Source organism: Sylvia atricapilla, chromosome 19 (genome assembly GCF_009819655.1).
Source record: "Sylvia atricapilla isolate bSylAtr1 chromosome 19, bSylAtr1.pri, whole genome shotgun sequence".
Lineage (NCBI taxonomy): Eukaryota > Metazoa > Chordata > Aves > Passeriformes > Sylviidae > Sylvia > Sylvia atricapilla.
Window position 1 is genome coordinate 7,152,398 of NC_089158.1, and position 22,227 is coordinate 7,174,624.

At 45.0% G+C, this 22,227-nt stretch overlaps 2 protein-coding genes across 3 annotated transcripts in view; one reads left to right on the top strand and one right to left on the bottom strand.

The window, feature by feature from the left end:
* Positions 1-3,933: 3,933 nt before the first annotated feature.
* TTF1 (transcription termination factor 1) lies at positions 3,934-13,405 on the bottom strand. Of its 2 annotated transcripts, none has more exons than XM_066332815.1 (11): positions 13,369-13,405; positions 11,640-12,477; positions 10,599-10,858; positions 10,080-10,265; positions 8,925-9,003; positions 8,516-8,646; positions 7,782-8,010; positions 6,677-6,766; positions 6,395-6,460; positions 5,905-5,990; positions 3,934-5,530 (listed from the first exon to the last, which is right to left on the bottom strand). In XM_066332815.1, the coding sequence occupies exons 2-11, from the start codon at positions 12,467-12,469 to the stop codon at positions 5,352-5,354; spliced, it is 2,136 nt and encodes a 711-aa protein (XP_066188912.1). In that variant the 5' UTR covers positions 12,470-12,477; positions 13,369-13,405; the 3' UTR covers positions 3,934-5,351. The 2 variants fall into 2 exon arrangements, with proteins under 2 accessions (XP_066188912.1, XP_066188911.1); XM_066332814.1 differs by lacking the exon at positions 13,369-13,405 and adding an exon at positions 12,635-12,727.
* A 264-nt stretch (positions 13,406-13,669) lies between these two features.
* CFAP77 (cilia and flagella associated protein 77) overlaps positions 13,670-22,227 on the top strand; it is a 56,584-nt gene continuing 48,026 nt past the window's right edge. Inside the window, exon 1 of the mRNA XM_066332819.1 lies at positions 13,670-13,804. Within this exon, the coding sequence (XP_066188916.1) occupies positions 13,670-13,804 (135 nt within the window). The remainder of the gene's footprint in view (positions 13,805-22,227) is intronic.

Here is a 22,227-nt window from a genome sequence, read left to right on the forward strand (position 1 = left end):
TCCACTATCCCAGGTTGCTCCAAGCACCATCCAAACTGGTCTTGGATATCTCCAGGGGCAGCCACAGCTTCTCTGGGCAATCTGTGCCAGGAAGAACTTTCTCTTAATCCTCCATCTAACCCTGTCCTCTGTCAGTTTGAATCCATCCCCCTTGTCCTAGCACTGCAGGTCCTGATGAAGGGTCCCCCTCCAGCATCCTTGTAGGCCCTTTCAGAGAATGGAAGGCTGCAAAAGCATGAACTCTTGAAATAACTATACAAAAAGAAAGATGAGAACTGCTTCTTTTATTCTGCATAGCAAAAGTAGATAAAGCCAAGCCATAAGTTTCCTCATGCATACACATATACCGGGAAAACCCAACAATTGTGGCATTTACCTTTGAAAAAAGGAGCTATTTGCTGTGCAGGTGTGCCAGGTCACATGGTGGGAAGGAGAACAGCGCTGCCCTGCAGCCAGGGAAGGGGCTGAGCCCTTCAGCCATACATGTCCTGAGTGCAGAGGGCAGAGCCGTATCCTCAGCAATCCACCCCCCGGAGACCAAGTCTCGGTGGTATTTCAAAGATCTAGAGCAAAACAGAAATCAAACCACTGAATCACGGAATCAGCCCGGCTGGAAGAGACCTCTGAGATCACCGAATCCAACCCGTGACCAAACATCACCTTGTGACCCAGAGCACTGAGTGCCACATCCAGATGAACACCTCCAGGGACAGTGACCCCACCACCGCCCTGGGCACCCCATTCCAATACTCAAATATTTAACAACTCTATCAGTGAAGGAATGTCTCCTGATGCCCAGCTTGAACCTCCCCTGGCGCTGCTTCTGTTCTCTGAACAGAAGGTTCTTGAGGCTCTGTTCTCTCCTGTCACTCACTGTCCAGGAGAAGAGGCCAACCCTCACTTGCTATAATCTTTTCACAGGTAGCAATCGGCAGAAATCTGTTCGGCTCACACTTAAGAATTGCTTTAGTACTTAGGTTAATAGCTGCATTAATGCATTTCAAGAAGCGATAAGCACGATTTGCAAGAGAATCCCTTCTGTCATTCAAATGCCAATGAGATAATGTTTGTCTCGCTTTTCACTCAGAAAAGGCGTAAATATTTACCTATACCCTTAAAGCGAGAAAACCACTTAAAGGAGCGTGGGCGGGCACACGAACGAAGCCCAACTGCGAGCAGCACCGTGCCCTGTAAGGCTGCTACCGACGCCCGGCTGCGGAGCCTCGGCAACCGCGCATGGGAACACCCGAGCACGGAAATCTCTTTCAGTTTCGCGGTTGGAGCCGCGGCAACCCCACCACAATCCCAACCCCAAAACCCTTGAGAGCCCCGGCAGCTCCACCCGGGAGCCCCGCTCGCCTCAGCCGCCCTGCCCGGCGCCCTCCGTGCCTTCCCGCCAAGCGGCACCCGGCCTGGCGGGGCAGCGCCTGCCCTGAGGCGGCGTGAGGGACCCACACAAAGGGCGTCCCGGCAGGAGCGCGGGCTTCTCGGCGGCGGCACAAGCTCCAGCGCGGTGCGGAGCGAGCGGACTCTCCCTCTGCTCATTGCTCATCGCTCGCTCCGTTCCTCGCTCACCTCAGGCCGCTCCCGCGGGTCCCTCGGTCCGCCCGGCCCGGCCCGGCGCGGCTCTCCCGGCGCTGCCGCCCTGAGGCCGCGGCGCTCCCCGCGCTTCCGGACGCGGCCGGAAGTGGGCGCTCGCTGCCTCCCGCGGGAGGAGCCTTAAAGGGCCAGCGCGGCCCCCAGAGGCGGCGCCCGGGGAGACTGAGGCGCGGCGTTGGGGCGCTGCCTCCAGCACAGTGATTCTCGAAGAGATTGGCTGCAAGTAAACCCCACAGAGTGGTATCTGTAGGGCGGGTATTTGTTTGTTGTAGTGCTGGAGGTGAGGGGGATTTCTCCGCCTCACTGGCTCACCCTCGTCGAGGGCTGTTATTTATACAGTAAGTTATTCGTTGATGTTGTTGTGTCATTATAACATCATCATATGCGTGCTGGAGGTAATTTACATAATGTCATCTCACGGCTATAAATAGTTCTTCTGTGCTGCCCTTGCACCTTCCCAATTTAGGTGGTCTTGGGGTCCTCTTTGATGAAGGCTCAAGGTCTTCATCACATCTGAATTTCTCAATTTCGTCTTCAGAGCATGAGCAGTTATGGTGTTCCTTGGTCTTTCTGGGTCTAACCAGTCTAAATTCTTCATTTGGTGGCTAATTGGCTTTACAATTGCCAATTTCTCATTAGTCCATCCTCCTGTTTCCGGGTATAGCTGTACTTGTCTGGGTTTGAGATTATTCACCTGGTGAGTTTCACCTTATACCAAGCATTTCATGGTATAGAAGGTTATGACTCAGGTTATATTGGTGTCTTAAGCCTCAAGTTTTTTAAGCATCTTGTAACTTTGGCTTCACTTATATCAGCATCACCTTTCTCCACCTCCTTGGTTAAGACCTTACAGGAAAGAAGGGTGAAAAAAAACAAGTCCCCGTTTGATCTTCAGCTACTTCCTCAGCTTTGAAGTGCTGCAAACACACCCTTGGAACTCGTGTGTCTCTATCTTTGATAATGCCACGCAGCTGAAGAGTTTTGTGCTGTAACACCGCTCAGGCCATGAACACGCCAGGGAAATGCTTGAAGCGACACGTCTGCTTGAAACACCCAAGATTTTAGGGTGCTTTTACACTTGAAGGATCTGTCATGCTCTTATTTATAATGCAGTCTGATACACAAAGCTTTGTCAACCGCATTTCCTTCATCATTTCGTGGGGCCTCTCTCTCTCTTTTATTTTTTTTTTTTTAAACCTCTGCACGGTTTGCTCTGTTTGCAATAATATTGAAATAGCCACGTGAAAGAACTGTGCTCCCCATGGGCCCGGGGAAGAGGATGGCAAAAGGAAAAGCTCCTTCCTGGGAAATAATCATCAAGATGCAATTATTTGCCCCTGGGCAAGCAGATTGCACACACCTCACCCAAGGGGATGAAGGGGAAGGAGATTCCTCACTCCATTCCCAGGGTTGCAGGGAGGTGGAAGCCTCTCTCTTTCCTCAGGTCTGTGTTTCCCCAAAGCAGCCACTGCAGTGATGGCTCCAAGTTTACAATTCCAGCCCTGCCTTGCTCATATTTAGCAGAGAAATTGCTTTTAATGAATATCAGCAAGATTTTTCCTTGGGTTGTTTCAGGGATGGAGTAACAGGAGCTCATGCCCTGAGGGTGACCTTTTGAGCCAGAATGCTCCTGGCTCACTGACAGGGGAGTGAAAGTACCTCAGAAAAATATTTTGAAAGGTGGTTTTGAAACCCAAACATGCAAGATAATGAGAGAGTGGAGAATGTAACAGCAGAGCTACATCAAAGGCTTATCTTATCTATACTGCTGATTAACAGGCACCAATTTCCCCCCATTAACTCTGAATTGCAGCTGGATTGCAGGGCAGAGGAGCAGGGAAACCTCCCAAGGTTTGGGATCCCTTACCTGAGCTCCTTCCCTGCCCCAGGGCGAGAGATGCCTCACCCACACCAGACCCCGGGTAAGTGACTGAGAACAGCTGAGTAACTACTAATGAGATATCACTGATTCATGGGGCTGCTCAGTATTAATAATAAACTTTGCATATATAAATCAGCTCTGTCACCCAGCCTGGATCCAGCTCTTCTCTGAGGAGTTAAAAAGGTTCTTTCTTCCCCTTCGTGTCTCCAAACTTCCTTGTGAATCATTAACTTGATTTTAACTCAGCATCCCTTTGTATGTTTCTTTCATGCAGTCATTAATAAGGTAAACTTTGCCATCAAACTTATTGAGCCTTGGCAAACCACTGTTAAAGCTTGAAAAATTTGATGGAATTTAATAAAACTCTGTCAGATTATTCTTTTTGCTCCATAAAACATGGTGCATTCCACTCAGCCACAAGTTTTCTTTTAAAGCAAAGAATGAAAAAAATCTCATCATGGAGGAAGAAGTTTATTTCTGCAAGATCTACTTTACAAACTCTACAACCAGGCATTGATTGTGCTCTTGCTGCCTGCAGACAATTCAGAGCATCTCCAGTTCCCAGGAAAAAAAAAAACACCTTGAAAAATACAAACTTTTTAGATTCAGAAATTCGAGTTTTTCCGCTTTTAACCTTCAAATCCACAAAGCAACACAAAGACCTGAGTGGAAGTGGTGTGTGTTTCTTTCCTCTCGTCCTCTTTCATCTCTTGGCTGGAAAACTTTACCCTCAAAGCAGTGCTGATTGCAAGGGAGGTCTGCCTGTCTCACAAAAATCCCAGGTTTTTTCTATCTTCAGAGAGACTAAAGCAAGACACAGTTAAATATGGAAAGTTCTCCTTTAAAATCCCTTGTTGTAAGTCACCTTCCAGACCCTTCAACCTTTCTTTCAAGCCATTGAACATTCTCGATTTTCAATGATGATTATTAGAATTGAAGAGGGAAATTTTCACTTATCAAAATGACCCTCAAAAAGCAGGGACTGAGTCTCTTGCATTATTGTCTAGTACAGCACATGGGAAATATAAAAAAACCATATAAAGACTTTACACAGTAAGATATTCTGGGGGGTTTTTTACATTCATTCAGTCAATTTACAAATAATCACTTCAGGCAGAGAGTTAAAATATCATACAAAACATGAGTGAAACCTCCATTTTATTGCTTAATATTTTTACTAAAATGTAGAAATTCTTCTTGGGAAAATAAAAATATATGTATGCATATGTATATATATATACACTGCTTTGTACTCCAAATATTAATTACAACATTTTAAATTATTTGTTTTGGTTAGCATGAAATGATCAACAGTAATGGACAGAAGTCATTTTTCTAGAGAAGGGTTGAGAAAAGTGTAAGTCTGCATCAAAAATAAAACCAGTTGCTTTTAAGAGTAAGTTACCTGTTTAAAAAAAAAAAAACAACAACTAAAAGGTTGTGCTGCTTTCATCAAGGATCACAGATATCCTTAAAACTTGATTATTACAGAGATTTAAAAGCAAACTGAAAACCTTTTTCCAATCCCATAAATAAAATAAAATTAAATAAAATAAAAAAGTTCTGAAAACCAAGTTCATTGATACAGGGAAAACAGCAGCTTTCAGCTGCACAGAAAAAAAAAATTTGAGACATTTAAAAAGCAACTTGGGTGCTTATATGAAAACTTCTAAAAATCAGAGCTAAATTAAATAAAAGGTGGCACAAAAGCTCTGTTTGACTCAAATCTTCAAGACGAAACAAGGCAATCAGAGGTGCCTATCCTGACTTTTCCCATGATCAACAGCCTGAGGACTTGCAGGTGGTGAACTGCACCCACTTTCAACCAGACCCAGTTAAATATGCAAATCAGGCATTGGCTTTAGGACAGTTAATCAGCCTCTTCATTGAAATCACTCTCTTCACTGAAGTCAAAGATGTCACTGAATCGCAAAGCCTTCTGCTGCTGACTGGCTGGCAAATCCCGAAAACCTAGGTGCTTCTCCTCTTCTTTTCTCAACTTTTCTTCAAGCTCTGGGAGCCTATTTTCATATAGGTAGTCAATAATTTCTATGAGGAAAAGAAAAAGTAGTTGGATCTAGAGAGGAACAGCATCTCACAGACAAATTATGGTGTCAATGTTAAATGCACAAAATCTCTGTATTGTTCTGGTCACAGGGGAGGCAGGGAGATCAGACTTAACACAAACATGCAAAGAAAAATTAAAATGCGGTCTTAAAACTTTTCAAGCCAAGGTATTATAAAGAACAGGTTCATAAGCACTTGCATGAAGAGGACATTGAAAGTTATAAAAAAGCATTTAGTAAAGTAAGTATAAAGCCTAAGATTTTAGCCAATTAGGAAAAAAATTGAAGCAGAATATGTAAGCTCTGAGATTCAAGCCAAAGCCTTAAGGAGTACATACAAACAGCTGGCATACTGACCACAAAAAGTCTTTCTTCTCCATAAAGGGACAAAGGACACTTTTAGTTTATAAAACTGTGCTTGAACATAGGCTCTAGGAGCATCTCTGCAAAGAGAAGAGTTCAAAGAATTAGTGGTGCAAGGAACTAAAATAAAGCTTAATTGTTACTGAGTTATCCATTCGTGAGAGTGATGTCAGTCAAAATCTAGCTTAGATTTAGGTAGAAAGGATGGAATTCAAATAATAATTGCCCATAATATCAAATAATTTTCCCCATTAGTTAACACCTGGAAGCACAGATACACAACACTCCAGTATTTGGAATGTTAAGGATTGCACATCTTGGCTTCCTGCTCAGTGCCATGCCAGGATATGCATCTGTAATGTTTCCAAACTTTTCCTACAGTTGTAGGAACATTTCCTACAGTTGTAAAGACATCAGAATTTTGATTCATCTGCTTAGATATGGATACCCTTTGTATCCATAAAAAGAGGGAAAGGAGGTTTACCCGATAGCATTACTGACTTCATCCCAGTTTACTTCATTGGCATCCTCTGCTCTTGTTTCATACAACCTGTGAATGTAAGACAGAAGCAGTTTGCAGGCAGAACTCAAAGGCATAATTCAGTGCTCCCAGCTCCCCCAGTCAGAAATTAAAGGACATTTTGTCCAGAGAAAGAATGATTGCAAAACATGTATCAAGCTGCAGGCTGTTCTCACCCTGCAAACTTTTACAAACACAGCTCAAACAGTGGGAGATACAAAAACATCCCACTGCTCAGAACTGTACCTTTTAATAAGATTGATCTTGGCCTTTAATCCATTGATCCCTCTGTTGAACAGCTGCCCTCCGGTCAATTTCCTTGTTAAAATCGAGTTCCTTTGAAAACACATCAAAGAAACCAGGTTTCTATCATTCCAAGAAATTCCAAGCATCGAGATGCTGCTGTTGCTGCTGTCACAGAGAGGCAGTGTTCTGCCAAGTGACAAGGGGGATTGAAAGGACACAGTCACCAATGGAAAGAATGGTCTTATTTTACTATGAACATTAAGGCAACAAAAAAGTAAAATGATACATTCAACAAAACTACACACTTGACTTTAGAAACAAGCAAAACTAAGAAAGGAAATGCACTAATCATTTCTATATTAAAGGATAGTGATCGAGAAAGATACATCATCAATTGCCACAATATTTTACCAGATCCTGTTGCAGGAGAGCCTCATTTCACAGCCAGGACCTGGAGAACTATTTCCAGCAACTGGGAAATCCTACACAGTGTGTCTACCCCTAGGTGAGGTCTCCAAATTCACCCCAAAACTGAGTCCAAATCAGCAAGTCAAAGTGCCTTGATTATATTTTTAGCACAGAAACACCTGGACCTGATGGCACACTTCCCAACCAGCAGGGCCCAGGCCTTGGCTGGGAGAATTTCCCCTGAAATACCCTACAAACAAGCTGCCATTGCTGTTGGTTGGGAAAGTTTCTTAAAATGATACAGTTCTTGCAGATAGCTGCACAAGGTTATAAGGAAGTTTCTGAAGCAGCTGGTTTGGTGTTAAATAGCTGGCATAAGAGTCTCAATCATCTATTTTTAGCTAAATAATACTGCTGGAGTTAGTCACAATGCCCAGGGTTCATCATGTAAGTCAACTCTGCTGCTCAGGCCTCAGCACAGCAGGCAAAAATCAGCCTTTGCTACCACAGCAAACAGAGAACTTGCTCCAGCTGGCAGAGAGTTACTTGTCTCAAACACACCTGCCATGCCTTTTGTGTGCTCTACAATCTCCTTACCTGTCCTACCAAAGGATCATGATGGTACAAAACACAGGTTTTGCAGAATAAATACACCCCAGAAGACATTTTACTGTCTCAGGTTAGGCCAAGCCCTCACCATTTCTGTCTGCATTGTCTCCAGTATCGACTTCCCACTTTGATTTCAATCTCACTCCATGGCAGTGTCGTGCACAGCAGCTCCCGGTCAATCCAGAAATCCATGTCTGATTGGTCCTGTGAGAAAACACAACCTGGATTTTCTGATAGCAGTTTTCTTCTCATCACTTCCTTCACTGCATTCAGTAATTTCCGGGTCTCTTCCTTTGTCCAAGGACCATAGTTTATGGCTAAAAGTGAAAAACCACCAGGTTAAGGCATGATTTATCATAAATGATTAGGGGAAAAAAGGCAAAAGAGCAAATGTTTCACTTTGCATGATTTTTATTTATAGGACCAACTTCTTAACACATGTCCTAGAAACTCTGCTGCATACCAGACCTGAGAGTAAAGCCCCAACTCTAAAGAATGGTCTGATTCCAGCTTTTATCTTTTTAAACCTGGCTGCCAAATTCCTCCTGCCCTCCCCATGAAATCACCTTTTTCAATTGTCTGTTCTGTTAATAAAGAGTTAGATTTGTTCCTCTTCTTTTCCATTTTCTTTCAGAGATCTTTCTCATCCTTTCCACATGAAAATGCAATCAGTGGTGTGAAGAAGAGGACTACCACTACAAATTAATGACTTAATTTAAACCCCCATACTTGAAGGACTTTTTCCTTATGTTTAAGGTACCTACATTTTACAGTTCAAATAACATTGCACAAAACAAATGGTTTTTTCTTAAAATTACATACTTGACTTGATTTCAGAGTATTTCATAGCAACTGAGAGGTTAGAACGGGACATCAATTCAGAAATCTTCTTCCAATCATTGCCATAAAGAGCTTGATACTTCTTTAATTTTTCTTTTTCTTCCTTAGTATACCTGATTGAGGAAATGGGCACAGCTTCAGGTGTAAATTCAAACCATTTCAATCTCCTCAAGAGCTGTAACATCTGCAGGTGATCAGTGTTAATCATCACTATCACTCCAAGTCACATTTTAGAACAGAGGCATCAATGAGGGGAAATGAACTATCACTTAAGTCACAGTAACTGGCACAAATGAGAGAGATGATCTTCATTTGAATCCATTTTTAATTTACAAGTAATCAACACAGCCTGATATTAGCATTCAGAAACGCTTTCAAAGTATTCCCTTACCTTCCTTTATAATTATTTGGGTCAAACATCTTCCTTGCTCGATAATATATCAGCCTCCAGGGCCGGGGTATGCCCTCAGCTGCAAGGTAAAGGATCATTTTTAACAAACATTTCTCACAGAGGGTGAGGCCAAAATGAAACAAACCCCAACACCCAACACCACACACTTTCATGACTGTGCTGTCAACAACAGATTCTTTCCACTCAGCAGCTACAAACTGCATGGACTGGCTGTGCATTTGATCCAGGTGTGATTAAAATTTAACTGGCATGCTGAATACTCCCATTGAAAGAGAGACATGAGACAGCCACCAGGCTGAGGAGACACTGGGTGCTCACAGCCTGTTCCAGCTGGGAAAAGCAGGCACTGGGGGCACCCAGCAAAAACCAAATGAAGTTCTCTGCTGAAGGGAAGATCCACAGAGATCAATCCCTGGGAACACACAGCCACCTCTCAGCAGTGACCAGGAGAGAGGACTGCAAGGCACAGAACACTGATGAGACTTTCTGCCAAATCTTCCCAGGCCAGGAGCAAACTCCCAGACTGGAATGAAAGCCAACATCAGGCCAATGTGCCGATGCAGAGGGAAGGACTGTGTCTGAAATAACCACAGAGACACAAATCTCAGTTTGATCCCAGTATCCTGATCCATGACAGGCTGCCCTTTACTCTGCCTTGCCTGAGATGATATCACACAAAATAAAGCTCCTGGTGCACTGAGAAGATTTCCATGTCTTAGAAAACTGACATGGCTCAGTTCCTTCCACCCCCCTCAGTCCTGCACCTGCCACCTATTTATGTGATCTCAGAATTTCAGACAGGACTTCATCACTCACAGCTGCCATTAGTAACCTTAATTATAATTTAGCAAATGATGCACTTAAAGCCATAAAGCCCAAATGTAAGTCTGCAAGTCTTTACTGGTCTTGACCATATTTTATCACCAAACTCTTTCTATTTGAGACCAGATAATAAGAACAGTGGCATGTGCAGATTATCAACAATACCATATCAAGCAGCTTTTTTTTTTTAATCAAATTTAGCAACATCAGTGCTTTTCAATGAAAATTATTTTACAAAATATGCCATGGTATCAGTGGGTTGTAGAATGCAACATTCAGCTGGCTGAGGATGAACTTAACTTAAATACTCACAGATTTTTTCACAGAAATGATGTTGTGTTTTCAGGCGATGGATGGTGTCTTTATCTTCTGGATACCTCGAGGTGAACAAAAGTTTTTCAGCACTGTCTATTCCAGTAAGTGCTAGGAACTCATCAACATTTTTCTGGATTTGCCGATTTTCCTTCTGGGTAAATCTGCCAAACTTGACAGCAACACCTGTAACATAGAAAGTTTAAAAAAAAACCCAAGTCAAATCTCAAGTACTTATCTCAGGTTTTAGCTCAGGTATCAACAAATTCAAAGGGGAAAAGAGAAAACTGAAAGATACAAAACCAGCTGGGAATCAGCAATTTACACTTAAGTTTGGACTGAAATCTGCCAGTGTGGAAGATGTTACAAAACTGAGAAACAGAAAGGGTGTCAATGGAATGAAATGAACCAGACTCTGGGGCTGCAAACACACAGGACACAAGATCCTTTTCCCTCTGTCCAAACATTGGCACACCTGCACAGTCCTTCCCCACTGCAACAGGATTTCAGAGAGCTCACCCTGTTTTTTAAACTCCTTAAACCTCATTAGGTCTCTTCCAGCCATTTTCTTGATTGAACTGTCTGATATGTTCTTCACATGAGGAATAAACTCTTCCAGTTCTTGTCTTGCAGTATCCAAACCTATGAATGAAGCCGTGGCAAGGTCCAGGACTTCTTCACTATCCACACTGACCTCATCAGGGGCTGCCAATTCAATGAAGGAATTGTTCTGATGCTTCTGCTTCTTCTCTTTATGTGAGGCCAAGGCTTTTGGTGTCCTGATATAAAAAAAAGGCATAAAATAAAATACACCACTAGAACTCCACACCAGAGATTTTTTTTTTAACATCTCCACCATTAAGATAATGAACATATTTGTTAATTACAGAACAAAAAATACTTCACACATCCACTGCCTTGCATTTCTAACCTTTTAACACAATTTACTAATTGTAATTTATAACCAAATTTCTGTACTAAAAATAATCAAGGAGACTTCTGAAAATCCAAAAAACTCTCACACACGGACATACTGAAGAAATAACATCTATTGCTACCACTGGCACACAGAAATTTTTCCATCTGTCTTTTATTAGTGCTCCTGTTTTGGGTTCTAGACACTGTAAAGGCATCAAGAATTACTTACATGAGCATTTATTGCACAGAATATTCAATTGTTTAGCTAACCTTACTAGTTGCTTGGTTAAAATAAACCTGTGCACTATAAATATCAAGTTTAACAAAAGAAATCCCTTCATTTCCCCCTACTTTTATTTTAAACGTGAATTGTTTGCACATAAATGATTTCCATACCTATAGTTTTTAAAGAGAAAAGAGGCTACACTGAAGTATTCTTGAAAATTGTAATTGGATCTCCACAAGACCACTGAGCTTTTAAAGCAGGTTTCTTAACATCACACATGCTGTGTAAGTTCAAAGTTTTTCTTTAAAACACACACAAAACAGATTGATGAAAAACCTGGAACCCAAATCACCTGAAAGGAATGGATTTGGGGAGGGGAGGAAGGGAAAAAACCCACAATCAAAATCTGAACTTACATCACATCAGACTCTGAAGAGCTGTCTTCCATGACATAAGTGCTGCTTTTCATTGACTTTTTAGCACGTGCTGGAGTCTTTTGAGCTCGGTCAGCTGCTTTATTGGGTGTAGAAAAACGAGCAGGGAGCTCCTCACTGATGGCAGAAGCAACATCACAGCTTTCATCCTCACCTGGAGGTGAAGGCCACCCCCTGTGTCCCCTGCCCTGCTCTGAGGGTGACAGCAGAGGTTCCTCAGCTGCTCCATCTGTGTCCTCCTGCATGTTATGGGCACTGCCCTCTCTCCTCTTCTTCTTTTTGGATTTCTCTTTGTGGCCCTTGCTGTGTCCCTCAGAGGGAGGCAGCTCACATGCCTCATCCTCTTCAAGATGCTTTTCTTTCTTTTTCTTCTTGAGTTTTTTAGAACAAACATCAGGAGCAGCAGCAGCATCCTCCTCCTGACAGTCCTGGCTGCTGTGCTGGTTCCCAGAAACACAGACGACATCACTGAGCTCATCAGTGCTGTCCTGATCCCTCTTCCTCTTCTTCTTCCTCGAGGAAGCAGCAGCTCCAGTCCCATTAATGATTTCACGGTCCAAGAAATCATCTATCAAAGTCTGCTGCTTCTCACCCTTTTCTTTCAGTTTTTTTTTCTTTTTCCTGCCTCCCCCACCCTGTGCTGCTGCATCCTCAAAGAGCACAGGAGAAGCACGGCCAAGCTCTGGATCTTCTTCCACAATTTCAGCATTTTCATGTTTGTGGTTGGACTCACTGAGTTTCCTCCTCTTCTTTTTCTTCTTCTTGACAAAATCGTGGACTTGGAAGTCATCTGCATGTGCTTTGGCTTTCATTTTTTTATCTTAAATAAAAAAGAGGAGTTTTATTGAAGTGTTGTCATTTATACACCGTTTTTGTTTAAAACAAAACACCCCTCCCCAAAACAAAATACCAACAAAAAGGACAAAACCGCACCCAAACCCTTAACAATTAAAAACTCCATTATATCTTACTCTTACTTTTCAATCCAGTTAGTTTCGTAAAGCGTCTAGGAAAAGTTGATGCCTTCTTCGTCAAGCATATGCGCATCACAGCTGTGCCCAGCCTTGAAAGTGCCTTTATCCAACAACAAAAAACACTTTTAATTAATTTAATAACTACTAGTTTTGATTTTGAATAACTAAGTAACGTCTACTATATTCAACTCAGCTTTCAGCACTCAAACAGCAGCAAGCTAAATGCAACAAAGAAAGATGAAACTCATCAGCACTACATCCAAAATTCTCTAATTAGAAGTTTCTGCCTGCTCTGTCCCAGGACAGGGCAATTCATTCTGCAGAATTCAGTCACACAGAGCAGGCAGGAAGCATTTCTAGCACATTTTCTACATCCAGCACATACAAAACGCTCATTAAGCAACACTCCCGTCACGTTTGAAACACGTGCCCTCGAATTTCGCATCCCCAGGGCGGTTCGCACCGCCGGCCGGTCCCGGGCATCCCCCTCCCCGCCACGGAGGGGAACGAGCGGGCCCAAAGGCTCTGTGGGGCTCAAACCACAGCTCGCCCCTAGGCCCACATACCGATAAACTCCGGCTGAGCGCGGGTGTGCGGACGGGCCGGAGCCCGCCGCTCCTCTCTGAGGCTACCGAGGGAGCCTCTCAGCGCCCCGGTGTGTGAGGAACCACCGGAGCCACCCCTCACAGACCCACCCGGCCCCGCCGCGCTCCCGGCCCCGCCGAACCTCCCGCTACCTCCACGCGGTGTCCGCCCGCCCCGCCGGTCCCTCCCCGCGCCCCGCCCCCGGCTCATCCGTTCCGGGGCGGAAGCGGCCCCAGCCGGAGCCATCAGAGCGGCGCACCGCCTGTTGCCTGGAGACGGACGCCGCCGCTCGAGCGGCGAGTTCGGTGGGAGAACCCCGGGATGGGAACCGGCACCGACACCGGCACCGCCGAGAGAGCCCCGGAACCGGGGCCGTCGAGACCCCCTTCCGCCGCCAGGAGCAGGGCTGGGACCGCCGAGAGACCCCCGGCCCGGGCGCGGCCCCCCTGCGCCATGGCGAGCGCCGGCGTTCGCAGAGCGGTGACCCGGCGGTGGCCGATGACCTTGGCCGAGGCGGGCCCGGGCACGGAGAACGAGCGGCTGGGGGTGGTCCGGCTCAGCATGCTGCGCAACCCGCTCATCCTCAAGGTGAGCCCCGCGACTCCTGCCCCCGAGCCCTGTCCGGACACAGCCACCGCCCATCCCATCGCCATGGCCACCCTTATCCCACAGCCTGGGGACCCCGGCGAGGGCGGGAGGTCACGGTCACCGCGGGCAGCTTCACAACTTTAAGAGAAAACTTTAAGGGAAAACTTTCCCCTTAAAGCGGTTAAAACCAGGTTCCCGTCTCCTCCGCCCCCCCTAATTTATATGACAAGGAAATTGTGTTTCCCCGCTGCTCCTTCACAAGGACGGTCGTGTTTTAAACACCCGGCGGTCCCCAGCCGGTGACGGGCACAGAGCAGGATGGGTTCTCCCTGCGAGGGTTTTCCCACGTCTTAAGGTTTGGGTAGCACTCAGGGACAGGGACCGAGATGTCACTGGGGCTGCTCTCCACCGCCAGACACAGGAGAGAGGTCCCGGGGAGAGGGTCACACAAACTATTCACCTGAATTATCACCACCGCTGGAAGGGGCTGCCCGGGGAGGTTTGGAGTCACCATTCCTGGAGGAGTCCAAGGAATGCCTGGACGCGGCACTCAGAGCTCTGCTCTGGGTGACAAGGTGGTGATCGGTCACAGGTTGGACTCGATGATTTTGGAGATCTTTTCCACCCTAAGTGATTCCGTGGTTCTGTAATTGGCATTTTTAGACCTTCTGCGGAGATTCTGGTCCCTTTCCAAACTCCGGGCGCTTTTCAGTTCGTTAACCCCACTCGTATCCCTGCCCTGCGCCCCTGAGCTTCGGGACACCACTCGAAAAGTTTTAAGCGTCTCGCTTGGGTTGGGTTCCTCCTCCTCGAGGAACACCCAGTGACGCTTTAACCCCCTCCTCTGCCCGAGCAGCAGCTGAAGTGCAGCTCTCATCCCCTGGATGGCACCCTCAGAACAGTTTCGTGGCCGAAGCGGCGCTCCCAGCCCGCAGCGAGCCCCGAGCTCCGGGATGGACGCGGCGGGTGCAGCGCTCGGAGCCACGGCACCGTTCCTGCTCCCAAGCCTTGTTTCCCCGCTTAAACCTCGGCTTTCCAGCCGGAGTTCGGTTCTTCTGCTCCCTCAGTAATCGCACTTTTGCACCGGCAGGCTTGGAAGTTGGCCGTGAAATTTGGGAATTTGGGAGTGTCACTGGAAATTCGACACTTTGCAGTGTTGAATTCTTTTGTTTTCTTATGAAACGCCAAAAATCTGTTGGGAAGTCGTGTCAGGCGTACAAAAAAAAAAAAAAAAAAAAAAAGCAGGCTTTGCATCAGAACTCAAAAGCGGCTTCATTTGTCAAATCCACAACTTTTACTTTCTTTCTTTTCCCTGGATCCCCTGAGTTTGATGGGAAGGATAACTCTTGCAGAACATCCTGGCACTGGGGATTCTGAGCAATTTTAAATCTTGGGATGTCTTAATAAATTAAGATCTGGATTTCGGCAATCTGGCCTGGTAAACTTTGAGCAAGTTTTAGAAGAAGGTAGTGTTCAATTTTAGTATTCTGGACGATTTCTGTTTTCTCAAGGCTTCCTTGCAGGAGGGTGTCTGCAGGTGAGGAGATTTGCATCCACCTGATGCAGTCCTTGAGCATGGAGTAAGTGGTGTGTTAACAGGGATGCTTTTACACTTGGAACCAGCAGTAATTGCACTTCATGGTAGGTTCTGCTGTGGAGTTTGTGCAGCAAACTGCTTCCTTGCTGCCAGCTGCGTCCCACACTGCCCCAAGGAGTGCTGAATTCACCAGGGTGTCCCTCTCTGCCGGGAGGTGACAGGGGTGGGGTGGCAGTTTGCTGGATAAACGCTGGCACTTGGCACTGCATACACCAGTGGTGACACACAGACAGCATCAGCCCTCTGCCCTTCCTTCTCCTCCTCCTGCTTCCAGCTGCAGCCTGGAATCTCCTTGTCCCCAGGACATCCCTGGGGACCAAACACTCTGCAGAGGATGGCCCGCAGGTCCCAGCCCTCATGCTGAAACCGAAGGACCCAAAGACAGTTTAGAAGAAAAGGACAAAAGGTTTGGAGACAACTGCAGCTTGGACGAGTGCTGCTGGCAGCCGAGGGAGGGCATGAGGGACACACAGCTCCACCAGATGCCGGTGAGGTTCTCTGGGCAGGAAATACACCAGAATCTGAGGTCCAGTGGAGATAGATAGGACACTTAGTCCCTGATCCTCCTCCAAATAGCACTTGGTGCGAGTATGACAGACTCCCCACTTTGCAGCAGCCAACAACAGGACCCCCTGTTTTCTCTTTCAGTTCTTTTCTATATCTTCTAGATGTGGCATCACATATCCAAACCATATCCCTGCCCAGACTGTGTTTCTGCCCAGCCCCAGCCTCCCCACAGGATGTGTCCACACACTCTGGCTATCACAGATTAAAACCATCATCTTCTCATGTCAAGATTCCTAGGGATCAATGCTCTGTTTCTCTGCTAGAATGCATGATGTGTTTTAATTAATCAAGGAGTTAATTTAGTTGTCGATATATATTTGCTTGCAGCATAAAACTGAGGAAAGCATTTCATCTACTGATGCCAGTAAAAATCTGAGCAAAGCATTTTTGGTCTGTTTTCACCAGTAAAAGCCTTAGCCAAGCACTTTTCCAGAACAAACTTACTGAAAACTCCTGCGTTACAAAAATAAACCAACTCTGGGCAGGAAATAAGAGTTTACCACACTTAACTCCTGGTAAACCTGACACAAACTTCAAAAATAGTGACCCAGAGAAGTTTAGATTAACATCTGCATAATATGGTATAATTAAGTTCAACATATCACTGACAAAATCAATGTCACCAGCGAGGAGTTGGATTTACCTTCCTTGATGTGTGAAGGTAAATGGGAAATCCAGCCCCACGTGCCAAAGCATTCACTTACCCGTCCAGGTGGAGCCAGGGGTCGAGCAGGGAACTGCTCTCCAGGAAAAGTCCTGAGAAGCATCGGGCTCATCTTCAGAGAGAGCCTCCTTCTGCTGCTCCCAGAAGTGAAAAGTTCTTTCCAAACTGGCATTTCTGAGGAGGAAGAGGAGGACACTGATGCTGGTGCTCTGCTGGCCAGGAAAGGCTGGCACCAGGTCCCAGTCCAGACTGCAGGAGAAGCAGATTTAACAAACAGAACCGCTGGAATGTGCAGTGTTTGTTTTACAAGCTTGTTATTTACATGACAACTGATGCCAGGCTGCCTTTATTGGTCTGAATGCCAGGGCATTTAGGGTTCATTTTCCTAAGCTTTTCTCTACGGCCCTGAGGGTTGGAAGTTTTTCATTTTTTCCAAATGAGATTGAACAGAAGCTACAGGATTCGGGCAATAAAATTTCAGCAGCTACGATCTCCACAAGAAGAATATATGATCAAAAAAACTCCCAGAACCACAGGAACTGGCACACTGATAGCCTTGGCTTTGGAATTCCCAGAAAAGGAAGGATTAGCCAGCCCAGGAAGAGAGAAGTGCCCTTTTTGGTGGGTGAACACACTCACAACAGAGCTTTTCCTGGGCTCACCCAGGAGCCTGCTCTGTACCCAGCCAGGTGACCAAGGGACTGCACTCCAAGCAAAGACAGAAATCACCCACTGCATTTTTCTTTCTCCTTTCGTGCCTATTGAAGCTCAGCATGAAGTATTTCTGAGCTGTCTGACTGTCACAGAGCAAGGCACTGCTGACAGTTGCTGCAAAATCATTTTGATTTCTGGAATGATCCATAGGATGGGCACTGCAAAAGCAAGTGGGGCCATTTTGTCAAACTAAAGTTGTGTCATATCGTGAAAAAAGAAAAGAAAAAACTGTAATTAAGCAAGAGACAAAGATGGACAAGTGCACACTGTGAGAAAGAATGTTAAAACTTCGAGCTGTAAACTGCATCATCATCAGCATCTCTTGGAATCGAAATTACTGGCAGGGCAGGTTTTCCATCACTCTGAAGCTTTTGTTATTGACCTGGACAGTGGCTGCAACAGGGCTTTTACATCTGAATGTTGTGCTTTATCTTTGAGCCTTTAACCCTCAGCTTCCTGGGTGATTTGGGTTTGTTTTGTTTTTCAACATTCTCTCCAAATCCACTCATCTTCTTTATCTCTTTTGGCATCAGCCTGTCAAGGAGTCAAGGTGAACTCGGCACGGGTGAGGAATGGGACTGACAGGAGCAAAATCATTCCTCTTCCACAGAGCACCCACACAACCCAGGAAGGGCTGTCAGGTCCTGCTGCCTCTGCTCCCCTCCAGGGATCTCCAGCCACAGCCAGGATCTCATTGTTGGCACTCACTTGGTTCAGCTGTTTCCACATGAGCCAAGAACCCCCCGTGTGGCAAACTGCTGATCACAACCCCGCGAGGCAGCTTCCAGAGGGTTTGGATAAGTTCCCTCAGGTGTCAGCTTTGATGCTTTAAATTACTCTGTGTTCCTTCCCCCAACCTAAACCTGTTCACAGCTCTTTGAGTTCAATGGATTTACTGGAAACTTGGTCAGAGAGCAGATTTCAGTTTCTCTGTCTCTCCCCTGTAACACAGAGCAGAGCAGCCACAATACATGAGCTGTATTTGGAATAAGGTTGTTTTATTTGCTGTTAATTATACTCTTTACCTCAAATCACCACATGTGCTGAGCATCCTGCCTTCTCTGCTTGCTGCTTGGGGACGCTGAGGTTTAATTAGTGTTTATGCAGCATTTTGTGTACTTATTGCTATTATTATTATATCACGAGTACTATTATATTTTTGCAGTCTAAGACCAGTGTTGTGCTTTTAAAAATGTATTCTGAGATGTCTATGCAGTGCCTCAATAATTCATTAGAGAAATAAACTAATGAAGGGCTGGTTAGTCAAATAATCATTAGGTTTGGTTCTGAGCCTTCCTTCCAATGCTCTGACTTCTAAGGGTTTTCTTCTCAGCATGAACTCATTTAAGATTTTAAATGAATTATATGGTACACTAAAAATTAAACTCCTCATGAGCTTTAGTGCCCTCCCATATTTTGCACAGGCACTGCTGAAATAAATAAGGTATTTCCAAGAGGCAAGTAAACATCCTGCATGAATGAAAGTAGTGGGTTTTTCCTCCTTGTTTGAACACAGGCTCCAAAGTGCCAGCTGTGACTCAGCAGGCAGGGGGACAGCCCCAGCAGTGCCGGGCTTTGGGAGCTGCTCACTCCCAAGATCCACAGGCAGGATGTAAAATCAAGCAAAAGGGCATTTTGATCCTTTATGTGAACAAAACAATGCAAATTGGTGAGACTAATAAGCCCAGAAACATTACAAGGTGAATGCCTTTTATGTTTGTGAAAATCTTCTATGTTTATTTGTCTAATACAATGGAAATAAAGCTTCAAAGGCTCTTTGATTTAAAAGTGCATTATTGAAGTCAGCCAGCACAATAATAATGGTTAGACCAAATTGTTGCATTATGACCCTAATAGCAGTGCTGTCAGAGCAGAGAACATCTGTACAGCCTCTTGCCCGATTTGGTGGGGATGTAAAAACAAAAATTAAGCCAAAGGATGAGAGGATGTAGGCAGGATAGGGAAAAAACTAAAATGCAATAGGTCATAAATAGATCCATACATTCACAGTGCATCCAGGGCTGCTGCAGGCTATAATTTTTTAGGATTAACCTAAACCTCAGGCTTTATTCTCAGAAAGATTTAAGGAACTTTCTGAGTTTCCTTAAGTGAGGGAGGGCCACTGCCCATTTTTAGTGCTGCCCCCAAACCACACTAAGCCAAGAGATGATTTTCAGACTCATTCAAATTGAAGACACCACACAGAAATTCAGGGATATCCCAAATCCCACTGAAGTGCCCTTAAGCCACCAACACTTTTCTAGGGACAACCAAGCCCAGCAGGCTGAGAGCAGCACCAGAGTCTCAGCTAAAATTTGGGGAATATCTCTGCCCTCTTTCCTCTCTAACACTAATAACAATTCTCCTTCTCTGGAAGAGGCACCAGAAAGTGCCCTGAGCATGGAGGAAAAGGTGGTGGGGGCTCAGTGAGGACAGTGCACGACAGGAGAGACTTGGGCAGGCACCAGCTGCCCAAGGAAAAGGTGAAAAGCTCCTTATTTTTAAACCTTTCCCACAATCATTCTCCTCTTTTTGAGTGCTGCCTAGCAGAAGGTAGAGCAAAGAGAGCATGCTGTCGGCAGTCACAGAGACCAGCATTTTCAGTTCCTGATTTTGGGGAGTTTTTAGCCACACTTTCCCCAAGGGCAGATTGCTTTCCATGCAAATTCTTAGAGATGCTCTTATGCCTAATTATTGGATTTCAGAAGCTTTTGTCATCTTGCAGGGATGGTTTTGTTCTTGCCTGGCTGCTTGCATTGAACAGATTAGACAGAACCTGCATTTCTGAGAATCTTTTCTTTTTTAACCATTTGTACCGTATAAAATAAATTACACTGACTTTCCCACTCACATTTATTTGAAGTAGCAAAGATAAATGCAAGTGGGACCTCCTACTAGATTTCCAGCAACAGCCTTTAAGAAAACCTCAATATCATGGGAAATATCTCTAGTTTGATTTGTTTAAGCAAACCAACACGAGGTTTGTGCCTAAAAATCTTACAAGTGAAACCTGATTAAAAATAATAGCCTAACTCCCAGGCTGGGGAGGATAAAAACCCAGCAAAGCAAACACACTGAACCTTGCACTGCTCCGTAAAGAGCAAACCAGCCTGAAAAATAACGCTGGTTTTAATCGGGAGCTTTGGGCTGCTCGCCCAGGTAGAAGAGCCCCTTTGTTTGTAGCTTTTCAACTTCCCGATGTCTCTTTACATTTGCTCTCTCCATCACCCCCCTGGCTGCCCAGCCCCTCTGGTGGCTCCCAGGGGATTCCAGTGGGCTGGTCAGCACTGTAACTCCATTCATTACCACGTATTACAGTGTGTTAAAGCCTTAAGAGAAGCACAAATGCAACTTTTCCCTGCACGGGAGGCGGCAGCATCCGTCATCCCTGCTCTGCTCCCGGTTCTGTCCCACCTCTGCCACCGTAATCAGGGAGCTCAGATTGTTCTCAGCTTAGCCCCAGCGCTGAAAAGCACAGTCCCAGATCACACTCGCAGTTAGTTAGCATTTAGATAGGCTGGGACGGGGCTCTGTACAATAGGCATCAAAGCTGAACTCTTGGTGCAGCGAGAGGGATTAATTTCTTTAACCAACATGCCTGATCTGGCCTATCTCATTACCCTGCCTTGTCAGTGTCGATGTTAGATTTGATTGAAGATTATACCATTTAGGCCTTTCCCCTGCTTTCCACAGAAATCAGGCCTATTGAATTGCACATTCTTCCATGGGCCCCTGTCAATACTCAGTGGCCTGAGCCTCTAATTCTGCTTCATTTAAACTTCATCAACTTTTCCAATCAAGTGGAAGGATCTGAAATAGGCTCCGTAAGCAGAAAGGGCCTTTTTCCTTTTGTCAGATAATTTATTCTGTTTTCTCTTTCTCTCCCCCTCGCTTCCCCACCTCTTTCTCTTTTTCTTCTTTTCGCTCCCTTTCCCTGATGCTGAAAATGAGATTACAGTATTTAAATGACTATGATAATCAATCGGGGGACCTTGAGCCGAGATTGAGGTTAATTTTTCTTAGCAGAACAAAGAAGCGTGATGCCATCGGGGATTTGAAGGTGCAATCTGTGTTTCATGCTTGTATTCCTGTCCCCCCTCCCATCCCGAAATTGCAGTTTTAGGAGTCTTTTCTTGTTACTAACTATGCAGTCGTTGTGATTTTTTTAAGAGGAGAGTAGAAATGTAATTTTGGGGCTGATAAATAGCTAACAGGCTTCAATCAACGATTTTAATAGGAAAAAACAATTCACTTACATGGAGAGACTGCAGATCTAATGAAAGTGTTATCATTACCTTATTTATTTCTAAATATATTTGGAATAATTTTCTGCAGTGCTAGGAATACTCCTTCCAGCCTGCACAACAGAGTTGTGAACTTTTAACTGAATATCCCTTTTACCTAGCCACTCTTCCTACTTAGCAGCTTTCTTGGCTGCTTGGAAAAAAGTTGATGCTTTTGTCATGATTTTGCTAATCAGAAATGGAATCGCTTATGTTCATCTCAGAAGCTGCCTCGAAATGGCTTGTTAAGTCTTTAGATGATGTATTTTTGGTTGTAACACGCCAGCATTCACTCACCTGGATCTTTCCCATTCCCTGCTCTGGAAGAGAGAAAGAGAAAAATATGCATTTCTTTGCTTCCATCCCAGCTGTCTTGTCAGTGCTGTTTTACATGCTGCCACCCAATGTTATCTTTTATTTGTGTCAGGAGAGAGGATTTGACAAGTTCAGTATACAATGTTCATTTGGCAAGGCAAATTTTTCATACCAATTTTGAGTAGAAAATGAAACCATCTTTCAACACAACGAGCGACATCATTTTTGGACAGACTTATTATGAGAAGAAGAATTGCAAAACTTTATTTCCCTGCACGACGCA